This window comes from Mastomys coucha, unplaced genomic scaffold (genome assembly GCF_008632895.1).
Source record: "Mastomys coucha isolate ucsf_1 unplaced genomic scaffold, UCSF_Mcou_1 pScaffold23, whole genome shotgun sequence".
Classification (NCBI taxonomy): Eukaryota; Metazoa; Chordata; class Mammalia; order Rodentia; family Muridae; genus Mastomys; species Mastomys coucha.
The window spans coordinates 48455492-48472468 of record NW_022196906.1 but is presented as its reverse complement, the minus strand read 5'-3'; the positions used below and the strand labels follow the sequence as shown (position 1 = coordinate 48472468).

The window sequence follows — 16977 nt, the reverse complement described above, 5'->3', positions numbered from 1 at the left end:
TTTTTTTTTTTTTTTTTTTTCAGAGCTGAGGACCAAACCCAAGGCCTTGCGCTTGCTAGGCAAATGCTCTACCACTGAACTAAATCCCCAATCCCTAATGTAATGTTATAGCCCTTTTATTTCATTCTGTGTAAGGAGACTAATTTCCCTGAATTTTTAAGATTATACTCTGTTCATTCAGTGCTAAGCTAATCAAAGCTGCTTTCACTTATCTCATAGTGTGGATCAAATACACAGCTACTGCACGTGTTTCAAGAAGACTTCATTATTGGATATAAACCACACAAAGAAGATATGGAGAAAAAGGAAAAGGAAACAGAAATATTTTTCCAACCATCACAAGGTATGTTTTTTGAGGGAGGCAGGGTGTGTTTGTTAGCTGATGAAGTGTATTGATTTGCTATCATTCCAGACAATAAACTCTCATCTGGAAGAACAGACAGTGAGCTTGCTTAATCATTAAAAACCTTCCTAGCTTTCATCACATGTGGGTGTTCTAAGGTGGTCACAACTGAAGCTTTGGGCAATTAGTCAGCTGTCAGAGCTGCTTGTTAGTGCTGCAGAGATGGCACGGCGAGTGTCTAAGTTTTGTGGGTGGTTTGGTGTCCATATAGCTCCAATGTGATATGACACATAATTCTTTATCCATTCTTCAGTTGAGGGACATCTAGATTGTTTCCAGTTTCTAGCTATTATGAATAAATTTGTTATGTACATAGTTGTGCAAGTGTTCCTGTTGTATAGTGGGGCATCTTTTGGGTACATGCCTAGGAGTGGGCCTTGAGGTAGAACTATTCACAGTTTTCTGAGAAACTGCCAAAGTGATTTCCAAAGTGGCTGTACCAGTTTGCAGTTCCACTAGCAGTGGAGGAGTGTTTCCCTTGCTCCATGTCCTTGCTTGAACATTTCTTTAGGTGCTTCTTGGCCATTCAAGATTCCTCTGCCAAGAACTCTGTTTAGTTCTGTACCCATCTTCTCCACCCCCTACATAGGAGGAAAAAAAAAGGATAGAAAGGAATTGAAAGAGATCCCTGAGTAAAGTCAGGGGTCAGAAAGGGGGAGATTTTATCATTAGATTACTTCCTGCTGTTTAGTGTCATTGAGTACCTTGGGAAAAGTTTGATATCTAATTTCTTCTTTTTCTTGTTTCTTCTTTGTGCATAACTACTTAACAAACCATAACCAACAGTAAACAACAACCAACCAACCAACAACTCAACAACAACAATCTACCCTGCCTCTGGGGCCCTATTATCAGTGGTCCCCAGAATTCAATGTCACACAGTCACAGAAACTATCTGCATCTGGCAAAACCATGCCCTTGCTAGAGCATGAGGCAAATCATAGTCAGCTACTCAGGTCAGTCCAAACCAGCCCCATATGCCCATACCTGGGATCAAAATGAAAATATATTTCTGTAATATTTCTTTGTTTTTCAAAGAAACCAAAACTGCACAATTGTCAGTACATGGCTGTTTTTGGAACTCAGCTTTCTTTGCCATGGCTTCTGTTACTGGATGAAACACAAGATCAAAATCAAGTTGAGAAGGAAAAGGCTTGTTTGGCTTACAGTTTAACATCACAATTCATGACCAAAGGAATTCAGGAAAGGAACTCAAACAGGGCAGGAACTTGGTTGCAGAGGTGGATGCAGAGGCCATGGAGGGGTGCTGCTTACTGGCTTGCTCACCATGGCTTGCTCAACCTCCTTTATAGCACCTAGAACCACCAGCCCTGGACCCTTCGCCAACAGTCACTAATTGAGAAAATGCCTTTGCTGGATTTTATGGAGGCAGTTTTTCTTTTTTCCCCCTTTTTTATTAATCATTTTATTTGTCTACATTTCAAATGGTATTCCCCTTCCTGGTTCCCCTTCTACCAATCCCTCATCCCACTCCCGTACCCTCTTCCCCTTTGTCTCTATGAAGGTGCTCATCCACTCCTGCCTCATCCCTCTAGCATCCTCCTGTGCTGGGGTATCAAGCCTCTCTTCCCTCCCATTAATGTCAGATAAGGCCACCCTCTGCTACATATGTATCTGGAGTCCTGGCTCCCTCCATGTATACTTTTTGATTGGTGGTTTAGTCACTGGGAGCTCTGAGTGGTCTGGTTAGTTGATACTGTTGTTCTTCCTATGGGGTTGCAATCCCCTTCAGCTCCTTCAGTCCTTCCCCTACCTCTTCCATTGGGGTCCCTGGGCTCAGTCCAGTGGTTGGCTGTGAGTATCTGCATCTGTCTTAGTTGAGTGCTAGCAGAGACTCTCAGAGGACAGCCATATCAGGCTCTTGTCAGCAAGCGCTTCTTGGCATCAGCAACAGTGTCTGGGTTTGGTATTTGCAGATGGCATGGATCCCTAGGTGGGGCAGTCTCTGGATGGCCTTTCCTTTAGTCTCTGTTCCATTTTTTGTCTCTGTCTTTCCTTTGGACAGGAACATTTCTGGGTTTAAAATTTTGAACCACATGGGTAGCCCCATCCCTCAGCTGGGGCTGTGCCTGACAACTGGAGGAGGTGGAGATAGTTTTTCAATTGAGGCTCCTTCCTCTCTGACTCTAGCTATGTCACATTACTTAAAACTGTTCAGCATAGCAGGCAGAGGAACTCTTCATCACTGAGCCTCCTCTACAGTCCCTTACCTGCATTTCGAAAAGAGACGTAAGAACCCTCAGAATCATATAATAAGTAGTTTATGTGTTATTTGCCTAAAATACTGGTATCTTATGTTTTTAATTGGTTTGACTCCATAGCCAAACTAAGTCCCCATAGTTTTATGTGCATGTGTACACTGGGTCCCAACTCAGGTATTCATACATGACAAGCACTTACCAACCAAGCCTGCTCCTCATGCCCATGGTTTCATTTTAACAGACAGTTTGTGCTGCTCAATTCAACTCTCATTTTCATTTTTAGAGAGTATAGTTTAACAAGTGTAACAGGAATAATGTGCTCAAACATGAAATTCCTACAAGCTTCTCTGTGCCTTTACTACTGCCTCCCCCTCAATTACATTTTAAAATGATATTTCATATTAGGAAAATAGTATGATGGAATCACATGTTTTGTTCTTTTATTTGTTTAGTATTTATTGTGTGTATGTGTGTACCAGGGTGTTCCTTGGAGTTCAGAGGACAATATGGGCTCTAGTGATTAAACTTGGGGTTTCCAGGTGTGGCAGCTCCTTTACCCCCGTATCCATCTCACTAACCTTCATGTTTAAGTTTTAGTGCCTGATTGATGGCCCATCTTTGGATTACTTTTGCGTTGGCCTTTTTGTGTTTTTAAATTTTTAATTGTATTATTATTATTATTATTATTATTATTATTATTATTATTATTGCTTTTTCAACACAGGGTTTCTCTGTGTACTTTGGCTGTCCTGGAACTCTCTCTGTAGACTAGTGTGGCCTCAAACTCAGAGATCCACCTGTCTCTGCCTCCCAAGTGCTGAGATTAGAGGCATGTACCACCACCTGGCTAATTTATTATTATTATTTGTTTATGTGTGAAAGCATGGTGTGTGTAGGTGTGCATGTAAAAAAGGGCAATATTGTGGGGTTAGCTCCTTCCTTCTCCTTTTCATGGGCTTGTTCTGGGAACTGAACTCAGGAAGCCAGGCTTGTGTGGCAAACTCCTTTACACACTGAGCCAGCTTATTGCCCTCTTTGTGTACATTGGACAGAGCACAGTTAGTTTTATACTTTTTTAGCTTTGTACTTTTGACACAAAAAATATGTTAAAATAATCCTTGAAATGAATTCTTACTATATTAGTCTGTTTTCTGATATATCTCAGTAGTCCAGTACCATAGAAGAGTTTGGCTTATGATTTTTGGTCCAAGGTTGAAAGGCTGTATTTATCTGATGACAGAGTTCTAGAGGCAGCTCAGAATGCCACGTAGGGCAAGGGAGCGAACAGACCTTTTCCTTCTCCCTTTTAGAGAGCTACCAGTGTGCAACCATTGTGACTTCACCATGATTCCCTTCTCTAACCCTACTGCCTTTAAAGGCCCCAGCCCTAAATATAATCGGATTATGTTTCTACCTTCTTAATACCTTAATACAATGGGAATTAAGTCAATAAGAATTTTAGGAAGGACAAATCATATTCAAGTAACCATATTTTGACTTCTTTCCAACTTCTGAGCACATCAAGAGATTTTTTCTTTATTTTTTACCATTAAAAATCCTTTTATCATTAATAATTAATAATAATTTAATTATTCTTCTTCCTTTGAACAATAGGATATCGCCCACCACCATTTTCAGAAAAATTCTTTTTAGTAGTCATTGAGAAGGATGGCAATAACAACTCTATTCTCCATATGTGGCACCTTCATCTTAAATCTGTACAAGCATGCTTAGGTAAGTAATTATATTGCTATTTTATACAGAGATGATATAAAATAAAGATATTTTAATAGAAAATGCTTTAGATTGCTTGGTTCTTAAGATGAAGAAATGAACTATAAATTGAATTGATAAATGAAAATATGATGATGATGATGGTGATGATAAAGAGGAAGAAGAAGAAAGCTCTTACAAGAGCCCAGCCTAAGATCCTCAGTCTCCTGAGTGCTAGGTTTGGAATACATGCAACCATGCAGAGTTTCTGAAACAGACTGACCCTAAAAATAAACCAGTCTGTGGGCACATTAGATATACTAGAAATAAAAAAAAAAGGTTGACTGAGTTATTTTAGTTAACAGTTATGGAGTACCTGCTGTCTGGTTGTGGAAACCACATTTGTAAGTCAGCCCTGGTGGTAAGAGTCAATGTGGAACATATATAGAGTCTCTCCTTGCTCTCTGAAACACTGTGCTTCAGCCTAGCATTATGAGTAACAATGTTTGGCAAAATGTGATTGCACCTGAAGGCTAACATTAGGAAGTACAATAGTGTAGATGATAAACTATTTCACACATGCTTTACTATACACATTCAGAGTAATCAGGAAGCAAAGAAATTGAATTTTTCAGGGTGAGGGGTTAGTGCTACATTTGGCACGCAAGGACTTTATCAGTGAGCTACACTCACTCCCAGATCAGTTTTCTTTTTGTTCTTTCTTTTTTGATACACAGTCTCATTATGTAGCCTAAGCTATCCATGAACTCACTCTGTAGGCTATATTGAGTTTTTTTTTAATTTTTAATTTTTGCTTTTTGATTGTTAAGTAAAGAATCACAGGGATAGCCATATCATGCTGAATCTACTGTTGCTGGACAATAAAATATCTTACATATATTTTTATTTTTAATTTACATATAGTAGGTATTCTTATGGATTACAGTATGACTTGACTTGTCAGTATGCAGTGTGATGAGTAATCTTTGATTTAGTTTAACTGGTTTATTCTCTTACACATCTGTCGTTTAGTCGTCAAGGTGAATGTACTTTAAATTAGCACAAATTTAGAGCTGTTGAAAGATTCTCTTATTTTTGGTGTTAATTTTGCTCTTAACCGGTTCTATGAACATTAAATAAGTACCCTAGTAATCTGACTAGCCCACTAGGCTTTTACTAAAAGGACAGATGACTGACATCTGTCCCAAGTTGATGTACTCAGTCTCTGGGGTTAGACACAGGGGTTTGTATGTTGATGTGTTTCTTAGGCCTTTAGTGTGTTTAAGGTTTAGGAATGCTGTACTATGTAACTTAAGGCTTAGATCTCATAGGCTGTGGTTCTCCTCTGACATGTTCCTCTGAAGAAGTAGGTCATGATAAGAAAGAACCAAACAGTTGAAAAGTATATATTTCTCAAGGTAAGCAAGGAGTCCAAAAATTGTCTCTCAAAAAGTGGGAATACTTCTAAGAAGTTGCATTTTTTAGAGAATAATAAAATGTCTCATCTTGTATGAATAGTGGTGATAATACATCTCAAACTTAATTGCAGCCAAAGCTGCAGAGGGCATCTCATCTGACAGTCTGCTTTCAGTCCCGGGGCAGAAGAACCTGGACTCTTCTCCAGAAACGTCCTCTAGTGTGAGCTCCATGCCACATTCCTCATCAATTGCCAATCTTCAAACTGCTAGTAAACTTATTCTGAGCTCTAGGCTTGTATATAGCCAGCCCCTGGATCTGCCAGAAGCTGTTGAAGTAATAAGAGCAACACCTTCAGCAGGTAAAGTGTTCTTGAGACTGAGCAGTAGTACCTCAAAGAGTGTTATCTTCTAATGTATGTGCTACAGTGACATTGAGGTAGTTATTGCTAGTAGTGATCCACCTTTTAGAAATATGTTTGTTTTTTATTCACTTTACATTCCTTCTTTCCTCTCCTCCCAGTTCCACCCTTACAAATCTCTCCTCCTCCTTACAAATAACCATCTCCCTTTGGGTACCACTCACCCTGGGACATCTAGTCCCAGCAGGACTAGGCACATCTCCTCACTGAGTCTAGGCAGAGGAAAGGATCCAGTGGCAGGAAACAGAGACCAAGACAGCCCTTGCTCCACTTATTAGGAGACCCACAAGAAGACCTAGCTGAACATTTGCTACAAATGGAAACATGTTTCTGTTAATAATAATTTTTATAATAAATTCCATTTGCTGGTTCTCTCCAAACCATGTTCACATGGAGGAATGGATTATGGTGAGAAGGAACCAAACTGTTTAAAAGTATATTATTTCTTAAGGTAACCAAGAAGGAGTCTGAAAATTATCTCCTAAGAAGTAGTACTTCTAACACATTGCATGTATTCCCTCTTGTTTTTTCTCATTATGTAGCTCATGCTAACCTTGAACTCATGACAGTCTTCCTGACTTAGCCTCCTGGGTGTTGGGATTACATTTTCCTTCAGAAGTATCTGTCAAACTTTGTTCACACATACATAATAAAGGTAAATCATGGTTAGCACTGAGTGAAACCTTAATTTAAAATATTTTACATTTGTACATTTATTTATCTATTGGAATAGGACATGCTACAACATACATCTCGAGGTCACATAATGTGCAGGAGTCAATTCTGGTATGTTCAGAGGTCACACTGGAGTCATCAGACTTAGGGGCAAGCATCTTTTTCTACTGAGCCTTCTAGCTGTAAATACAACAACTAAATGAACGTCAGTGATTTGCACACAAATGCATTTCTTCTACAAAAATCTTTACAAAAATGAGGTTTTGCCATTTTAGTATTCTAAAATACATATAGACAAGACACTTCACATTAGAATATGTATTTCTGGATGTTGAGATGGCTCTGCTGGTAGGCTCAATGACCTGAGTGCAAGCTCGGGTCCTAGAGAGTGGCAGGAGGCCTCTACATGTATACCATGACACCTGTGCACATACCATGACACATGTGCACCTGCCCTCACACACTATAAATAACTTTTAAAATTAAAGATATGTCATCTACCTACTTACTGTTCAGTCTGTCTGCCTATCTGTCCATCTGTCCATCCATCCATGCAATTTTCAGAACTGGATGTTTCTGGCCTGTAATGATATACTAACTTTAGTAAGGTAGATGAGGTATTTGAAGGATTGGATTTAAGGCTACGCATCTGAAATGACTTGCCACCTGTGCAATTCTAATTGGAGAGTTCCTCGGATAATGATGTTGACAAATCTTAGTGGAGGTTCAATCTTGTTTTGCTTTATAGTGAATCATATTGAGTATAGCATTTTTTTCTTGTTCCTAAGACAGATCTGCATTCACAGTCGAAATATTATCCCGAGAAGACTTTTATTATGGGCTTTTGTATTTGAATCAGATCTAAACAATTCATTTTGGTTTTGTTTGTTTTTGACAGAGAAATTGTTTTGACTTTGTTTGGCTAGTTTGTTTGAGAGAGCCTCACTTTGTAGCTGAAGCTGGTCTACAGCTCATTAATGTATGTAAGAAAGTCTGAAACTTTTAATCCTGCCTCTGTCTCCTAATTACTGGTTTTCCAGGGGTATTTTCTAAATACAGAAGGTTTTTAGTTTTTCAAAATATTTTGAAGTTAGTTAGATGTCTGGGTGGTTAAGAACATTTGCTGTTCTTCCTGAACAGCACCCACATCAGCTTCTAACCACTTCTCTGGTACCCCCAGAGCTCTCTCTTCTGGCCTCCAAGGTCACCTATATTCACGTGCACATACACATAACTAATATTTAAACATATTTGAAAGTTCAGAAATATACTCAATTGTTTATTAAAACTCAGAAATAAATTATACAGAGGCTTTATGAAATACTTTCAAATCTTTCATAGACACTGACATCCCAAGTCAAGTAAAAATTGCTCCCTGGTGTCTAGATGGAACCGACTTACTTGTTTAAATGTTTTTTCCATTCTTCCAAGGGTATTGATGGATTGGAACTTAAATCCAGGTCTTCTGACCCAAAATCTTAGTCAGGTGATAATAGATGGGAAGTATAGACAGACTGATACAAAAGGGTTCTGGTTCAACATTGAAAGACAGTAAATTAAAGTAAGTAAAGAGTTTGAGATCTGTTGATCTCACATTTTGTGATTCTCTGATTATGACTATTTTCTTTCCTTTTTATAAAGGTCATCTGAGTTCCTCCTCAATTTATCCAGTGTGCCTTGCACCTTATTTAGTGGTTACAACTTGCTCGGACAATAAAGTGCGCTTCTGGAAATGTTGTATGGAAACTAACTCACTGGGCAGTACAAGTGATGAGAGTGAGACCTATCATTGGAGGAGATGGCCCTTGATGAATGATGAGGGAGAAGATAACAGCAGTACTGTGAGCATTGTGGGAAGACCTGTTGCTGTTAGCTGCTCATACACAGGCCGTCTTGCAGTGGCTTACAAGCAGCCTATCCACCACAATGGTTTTATTTCTAAAGAGTTCTCTATGCATGTCTGTATATTTGAATGTGAATCTACAGGAGGGTCAGAATGGGTTTTAGAACAGACGATACATCTTGATGATTTGGTTAAGGTTGGAAGTGTACTTGATTCAAGGGTCAGTGTTGACAGTAATCTGTTTGTATATAGCAAATCAGATGCATTTTTAAGTAAGGATAGATATCTTATTCCAAATATCAAGCATTTAGTACATTTGGACTGGGTGTCAAAAGAAGATGGCTCTCACATCCTCACAGTGGGGGTTGGTGCTAATATCTTCATGTATGGGAGACTTTCAGGAATTGTAAGTGATCAAACCAACAGTAAGGATGGAGTAGCTGTCATCACTTTACCACTAGGTGGTAGTATCAAGCAAGGAGTTAAGTCAAGATGGGTTCTTCTGAGATCTATAGACTTAGTATCCTCTGTGGATGGTACACCTTCACTGCCTGTTTCTCTTTCTTGGGTAAGAGATGGAATATTGGTGGTGGGAATGGATTGTGAAATGCATGTATATGCCCAATGGAAGCATTCTGTCAAGTTTGGAGACATTGAAGCTGATAGTCCTGTTGAAGAGACAATACAAGATCATTCTGCCTTTAAATCCTCTATGTTGGCAAGAAAAAGTATTGTTGAAGGAGCAGCTATCCCTGATGATGTTTTCTGTTCACCTACTGTGGTTCAAGATGGTGGCTTATTTGAGGCTGCACATGCACTCTCTCCTACTTTGCCACAGTATCATCCAACTCAGCTATTAGAATTAATGGACTTAGGGAAAGTTAGAAGAGCTAAGGCCATTCTTTCCCATTTAGTAAAGTGCATCGCGGGTGAAGTTGCAATAGTTCGGGATCCGGATGCTGGAGAAGGAACTAAGCGGCATCTCTCTCGGACTATTAGTGTGAGTGGCAGTACAGCAAAGGATACAGTTACCATTGGGAAGGATGGTACTCGGGATTATACTGAGATAGACTCTATTCCTCCACTACCGCTACATGCATTGCTTGCTGCGGACCAGGATACATCCTACCGAATTTCAGAAGATAGTACAAAAAAGCCACAGAACTATGAGGACCATATTGAAAGCCAATCAGAGGATCAATATTCAGAGCTGTTCCAAGTCCAGGAGATAACAACAGATGATATTGATTTAGAGCCAGAAAAGAGAGAGAACAAATCAAAAGTAATAAACCTGTCACAATATGGACCAGCTTATTTTGGCCAGGAACATGCTAGAGTACTTTCAAGTCATCTAATGCACTCAAGTCTACCAGGTCTTACCCGCTTGGAGCAGATGTTCCTTGTAGCGCTGGCTGATACTGTGGCAACCACCAGTACTGAGCTTGATGAAAACAGGGATAAGAACTACTCAGGTAATGGTCTCAACATAAATGTTAAGTTTATAGTTAATAAAAACATTGTGTTATTTGTATGATGACTAGTATGCTGACTTATTTTTTCTTTCAACCCTTGTATGAAAAAAAAAGACCTACAAAATGGATAATTATTATAGAACATGCTTGTTTATAAAAGAAAAGACAGTTGAGGCAGGCATGTGTGACATACAGATTTGTGATCTCTATGTGGATTCTCACTGAGCACTTAGACTCAAAACGTTTGCCTTAGTATTTCAAACATTGATTTCTAATGGTCTTGTTTTCCTTGAGTGATTACAATGACCCATTTTTGTTTTGTTTTCTTGTATCATGAACCTTACAGGGACCACATGGATCAACTTGCTTAGTTTTCTATTTGAAGCATAGATAATTTTTGAAAAAGATTCATTTTATTTGAAAGATATTTTTCTTGTATTTATGTATGTGTCCTGTTTGCATGCCTAGTGCTGTATAAGATCCCCTGAAACTGGAGATACAGTCTTTTGTGTGTGCTTAGAAACTGAACTGAAGTCCTCTACAGAATCGTGAACTGTTCTTAACTGCTGAACCACCTCTCCAGCCCCATAAATCACTTATTGCCATTATATAAGTTTGTCTAAAAATTGCAGACATTTAATGTAATATGTATCTTGCCATTTGAAACTGGATCTCATTCTCTTCTGTTCAGCTAGTTGAAGGTAATAGAATTGATTGTAAGCAGTGACATTAGCAAAAGAAACAAAATTATTGATCATTGATTCATTCCATTAATATTGCAGAAGAGTGAAGAATTACTATGTCCCTGGTACTTTATCCCATTTAATTATCATAATCCTCTAGTGGGTAGGTGGTTGTCACTATACATGTATGTATATATAATCTCTCTCTATATATGTATATAATATATATAGTTTTATAAGTGAAGGTAATAATCCTTAGAAACCATAAGGGACTAATACAATCATATAGGCATTGAATGGCATAGGGTTCATATGTGGAAAATTGTTGCTTTCAGAACTGTATTTTAAAAATTCCTTAAAACTTTTAAATTGAGAGGAGGGTATAAAAATGTTTCCCATAGTCCATTAGCAACATTTTTCACAGGTTTGAATTATTACCATATAGCCCTTCAATTTTACTTCCGTAGATTAAAATAACCAGAGGCCTTAGAAGGATTGTCTGTGACTCACTTTCTAGTTATGTTGAGAAGAAACAGAAGGTCATAAGTATTTCAAAGTTGTGGGCAGTAGAGTAAAATCACCCCAGAACAGTAGTAAGCCCTTCTTGTACAACTGATATTGTTACAGTTGATGTTGTAACAATTGATAATGTAAGTTGTTTTTCTCTGGGGAAAGGGCTTGAGGGCTGAAGAGATGGCTCAGTTGTTAAGAGTGCTTGCTACTCTTGCAGAGGACCAGATTTGATTCCCAGCACCCACATTGAGCATCTGAGAACAGTCTCTTAACTCTAGCGCAGACCTTCTGTGCACTTTAACATGTGTGCACATACCCACACACAGGGTAGAAGATAAATCTTTTAAAAAGGAAATATTTGTTATAATCTATGAAAAATAGTTTAAACTTTCTGATACAAAGCTTTATCATTGGCCAATACTTTATAAGTTATTCTGGTCATAGTGGACATTATAAAGTAGATAAGGCAGGATGGATAGTTCCATTTGATAGGTGGGAAATTACACTTAAAGATGAAATGATTTGTACATTTCAGCCAAAGGATTCTAAGTAAAAGAATTCTTGAGTTTGTTCTGGTGAGACAGCTTATCTCTTCAGTCATAGCAGCCTCCAGTTCATTGGCACATGTTCTCATAGATCAGTTCTATTATATCCAGAATCCAGTCATTCAGAAACTAACACAATCAGTCTTGCCAATGTGTGCCTGTTCATTCTTCCTGTTTCTCTTTCTTTCCTTCTTCCTTTCTTTCTTTCTTTCTTTCTTTCTTCCTTTCTTTCTTTCTCTCTTATTTTCTTTTTTCTTTTTGAGAGAACTTTACTGTTTAGATCAGGCTGGCCTCAGACTCACAGAGAATTGTCTGCGTGTGTGGCTTTCCTCCGTTCAGTACATAAAGTGGCTTCTCTGAGACTTGAAACCTTGCAGTGGTTTACAAGGTTCTACATGGTCTGTGCCCATTTCTACTGTGTTTGGGCTTCTGTTAGGCCCACAGACACCAGAGCATGCTCCTTTTTATCTTTCCTGTGTATAGAATGGTCTTTCAGTCCTGTACATGACTCATTTCCTAACCTCAAATTTCTCAGATTTCATCCTGTTGTAAAGTTCTTCCCTGGATCCTTTGTATGAAACAGAATACTATTAATTTGGCACCCCAATCTCATCTCTCAGTCCTATTTTATGTCCTCCCTTTGCATTCATTTCAATAATATATATTAATTACTTTGTTTACTTCCAATTCTGCAGTGCCTAGCCTGTCTCCCACATAGTAGATACAGATCTCCTCAGTGAGTACATGAATAAGTGCCTGTAGGAAACAAGACTGGAACTAAAGCCTTGGCAATAAGATATTTTGTTTTCTTCTGTAAATTCCTCTTTGAGGAATCTGTCTGTCAGTTGCTGCCTTAGGATCTGCCAGTGTATTTGTATTGCTGCTAAGCTTTATTAACGTGTCAGGCTTTCATGTCTTTGTCCAAGTTTTCACTAAATTTGTGGGACCAAGGTAAAGATTCAGGTTGCCCTTTTTAACCTACAAGCACAGAAAACAAAAGTTCAAATCTTTGGTAGTATTTTTGTCAAGCTAAATAGCATAGAAAATGTTAGTTTTTTTTTTAAATTATTGTAACATTATTTGCCTTTAGTATATGATTCCTGTCAGTAAAATCTCAGTTTATGCAGAGAAATCTGCCAAGAGTTTCAAACTTAATGTCTTACTTCCTTTTCTGTTGCTGTGAAGAGACACTATGGCCAAGGCAACTAGAGAAGGACAGGTTTATTGGGGCTTAGTTTCAGAGGGTGAGCCCATGACAATAAACAGGCAGGCATGGTGCAGGAGCAGCAGCTGAGAGCTTGCATCTGGTCCACAAGGCAGAGAAAGAAAAGAAGGTGTGGGGGGGTGTGGACTTCTGAAACCTCAAAATCTGACCCTGGTGACACACCTCCAGCAATGGTAATCCTTAATCCTTCCCAAGCAGTTCCACCAACAGGGGACCAGGCATTCACATAATATGAACTTGGAAGCCATTCTCATTTAGTGTGCCACACTTAACTTAATACACATTCCACTAGATTTCAAGGTTTCTTTCATTTATTATGAATAAGTATAGGTACTGAGGTTTTTGTACTAGTAGGTAACTTTATTTTCCCAAATGATTTTCAACTTAGGAGTTTTAATATTTGTGTTTTATAAGATACATATTTTTTAAAGATAAAAAGTTATTTACAAAGGAATATGTTAAAATTTTTGTGCACACTATTACAGAACTTAATGTTCAGCTCATACTCTTTGAATCTGTTTGTGGCTGTTCAATCCTGTTGAATCTATTCTTCCTTAACATATTTTTATTTAAAATTACAGGAAGAGACACCTTAGATGAGTGTGGTTTGAGATACTTGTTAGCAATGCGCTTGCACACATGCCTGTTAACATCACTGCCTCCTTTATACCGAGTCCAGCTTCTTCACCAAGGTATGCTACTTACTGTTTGAACCTTTGTACCACTTCAGTTGAGTGTTGTGGTGCTGGGTGTGGCTTTTTGTGTCTAAGCAGCAGGTGGATCATATAGGCACACATGTCGCACTTGTCAATAGCCAGAGGTCTTCATGTTGCATGGTACCCACCTGCCATTTTCCTGTGTGTGCTTCAGCTCTGCCCTGCTCTGCAGCCTTTGGTCAGACAGCTCAGCTTCTGAGACTACTTGGTAAAGTTGTAGTTGAAAATGTCAAGAGTGTCTACTGCATAGCTCTGAATTTTTCTGATGCCCTCTCTTTAAGAACCATATAAGCTTTATTCTTTGTGTTGTCACCTTGATTCCCTCTCTTCCTCTTCTTCTCTTCTCACTACTCCCTCACTTCCTTTTCACAGGATCTCTCTGTGTGGCCCAGCCTGGACTGGAGCTCTTGGTGATCCTCCTGCCTGAGTTTCTAGATGTTGGACTTACAGGCATGTTCCATCAGGCTCCACTTTATTCATTTTTACTTAAGCATATGTTCTTAGCTGCTATCAAGGAAAGTTGATATATTGATGTTTTGAAAGATCTTCCATAATGACCCAGTACATTTGCTTAGGTCTAGCATATTGCCACCCCCTTGATTTGAGGCAGAGTTATAGCATCCTTTTACTGATAGGAACTAGAGAGTTTTAGAGTAACTGCCCTGGAAGCAAGATGCCTCATGTGTAAACATTTACACTCCCAGTCTGGTGCTCCTTCGTTTCTGTAGGACCCCAAACCCCACATGTGGTTGGAATATGGTCGTTGGAATCCCAGGTTTGCTGGACTTGTGTTTGTACTCCTTTATCTCCTAAAATAGTCTTTGACAAGAGCCAGTTATTGATTTATAGTTAATTTTTTTATTTAAGTTTATTTAGTGTGTGGGTGTTTTGCCTACTGGCTATCTGTATACTACTTTTAAGGGCAGCCAGTGTTCTTAGCCAACCATCTATCACTCTGCCCACACAAGGTTTGTTTTTATTTAGTTTTGGGAGTAAAGTCTTACTAAATACCCTGTAGCCTAGGCTGACCCAGAGCTTGTGGCAATTCTTGTTCTACCTGCCAAGTGCTAGGATTATAGTCATGTCATCATGGTTGGCAAAACAAGGTCCTGCTATACATCAAAAATATACCTTGTCTATTAAATCCTTATTTTCAAGACAATTAAAATTTTCTGGCCTTTAAAATTTAAATGATCATTGCAATGAATTATAATGTTACATATAAATACTTATTTGATTATTTGCTTTTATATTGTTTTATATTTTATCTATGTATTCTGATTATTTTCTCATGTTATTTTATTAATTAAACATTTTTGGATAGGTGTATATTTCTTGTTAATTTCCTAGCAATTGAGTTACTGAGTCAGAGTGTGAAAATCCCTCTTTTTTGGTATTAGAAAGATGTTTTTTAGACTGATTACTCATACATCATCTGAAGTAGTGTTTGGTGGTGTCAGAACTCAGCCTATTGCCACCCATCTGATACATTTTAACGTTCCCTCCCTTCCCACCCCTCCCTCCTTACCTCACTCCTTCCCTTTCTTCTTTTTTCCTCTCTCACCTCTGGTCAGTCTTTGGTCCTCCTCTCCTTCCCTTCTAAGATGAGACATGGGCCTCATGGCTGTTGTGTACTGTTTACGTTAAATGCAACTCGAAGTACATTGCTTACTTTAAGTGACCTTTGGCTCTCTGGTTAGAGCAAAGGATGGAGCAGGTTTTAACACTCAGTGCCAAAGATGCCGTCTCCAGGTAAATGACAGTGTGAATAATATGGCTTATAGGCCAAAGTTTTTGACTTTACCAATGTTTTCTGTTTTGAGTTTGGTATATGAGCATATGAGTAGCTTTGTTCTCAGTTATGTTTATTTTCATTGATTCAGTTTCATCTTTAGTCTTTTGTTTGCTTGTTTTAAGTGTTCATGTAGGCCAGGATAGGTTCAAACTGAAGATGACCTTGAACTTCTGATCTTCCTGCCTCCACCTCCTAAGTGCTAGGTTTATATTCATGCGACACTATACCATATCATTTCCTAATAACTTTGATTTTGTATTTAAAAAAGCAGTTATATGTGGAAGAAAAGTGATTGGTTTGGGTATTATGTATCCTGTCACTGATTTGAATTCAGAAGCTTAGAGAATAAAACACTGAATAATGGCAGAGTTTCTTTATTCTTTGTTTCTTCTTGAATATGCTTTTTAGAATGAAGAAATATGTAACTAAGCAAAATCTTGTTTTTTTGTTATTGATATAGTTCCTAAGGTTATTATTTCATGTTTCCAATTTAGGAGTGTCTACCTGCCACTTTGCCTGGGCTTTTCATTCTGAAGCTGAGGAAGAACTGATCAATATGATTCCAGCAATTCAAAGAGGGGACCCTCAGTGGTCTGAATTAAGAGCTATGGGAATAGGCTGGTGGGTGAGGAATGTTAACACACTTCGAAGATGCATTGAAAAGGTGACTTCCTTCATTGGATTTTCACACACACAGGCTCACGCACACACACACTTGTATGTGTGCCTACACATTTTCCCCTTCTTTTTTCTCCCAGGTCACTCTTTCTTAAATTCATGTTTCCTATTTATTTAATTATTGTTACATATAAATATAACCTACTCAGTCTGTATAATATTACTCATATGGACTAAATATATTAATACAACCTGCTCATTTTAAAATATGTCACTTTACGTATGCAATTTTTGGGCTCACCATTTGGTACTGGGTTGTCAGTTGGTATTCTCTTTCCTGGAGAGGACTGTCTCTCCTTCTCTCAGCATTCCTTAGTTGACTATAGTCCTTTGTCTAGGCTTGAGGCCTCCTAAAGTTCCTCCTATCTGTGTTAGCATGTCTGGGTTGTCCTTCCTGTTCAGGTCTTGTTTAGGCAGCCATATTGATGAGCTTTCATGGGCATAGCTTCTTTGACATTTCTAGGAGACAAAATCTCACAGCAAATTTCCTGTTTCTCTGACACTTAAAATCATTCCACTACCTCTTTTTCTGTATTTATGTTCTTCCTTAATTAAAGCCCCCATCCCAGTTCTTTTTCTTTCCTCCTTCAAATCACTTATGTCTCCTATTCTCTCTCTGTTGCTTCCCTGCCTTTCCCTCATGGTTCCATATATATA

At 38.4% G+C, this 16977-nt stretch overlaps 1 protein-coding gene across 4 annotated transcripts in view; it reads left to right on the top strand.

Annotated features, from left to right (window-relative positions):
- The window catches only part of Dmxl2 (Dmx like 2), a 143175-nt gene that overhangs the window by 81379 nt on the left and 44819 nt on the right, over positions 1-16977 (top strand). For all 4 annotated transcript variants that reach the window (XM_031346264.1, XM_031346262.1, XM_031346263.1 and 1 more), the window contains exons 15-20: positions 220-343; positions 4240-4359; positions 5888-6115; positions 8492-10165; positions 13713-13823; positions 16137-16306. In XM_031346264.1, coding sequence (XP_031202124.1) covers positions 220-343; positions 4240-4359; positions 5888-6115; positions 8492-10165; positions 13713-13823; positions 16137-16306 — 2427 coding nt within the window. The remainder of the gene's footprint in view (positions 1-219; positions 344-4239; positions 4360-5887; positions 6116-8491; positions 10166-13712; positions 13824-16136; positions 16307-16977) is intronic.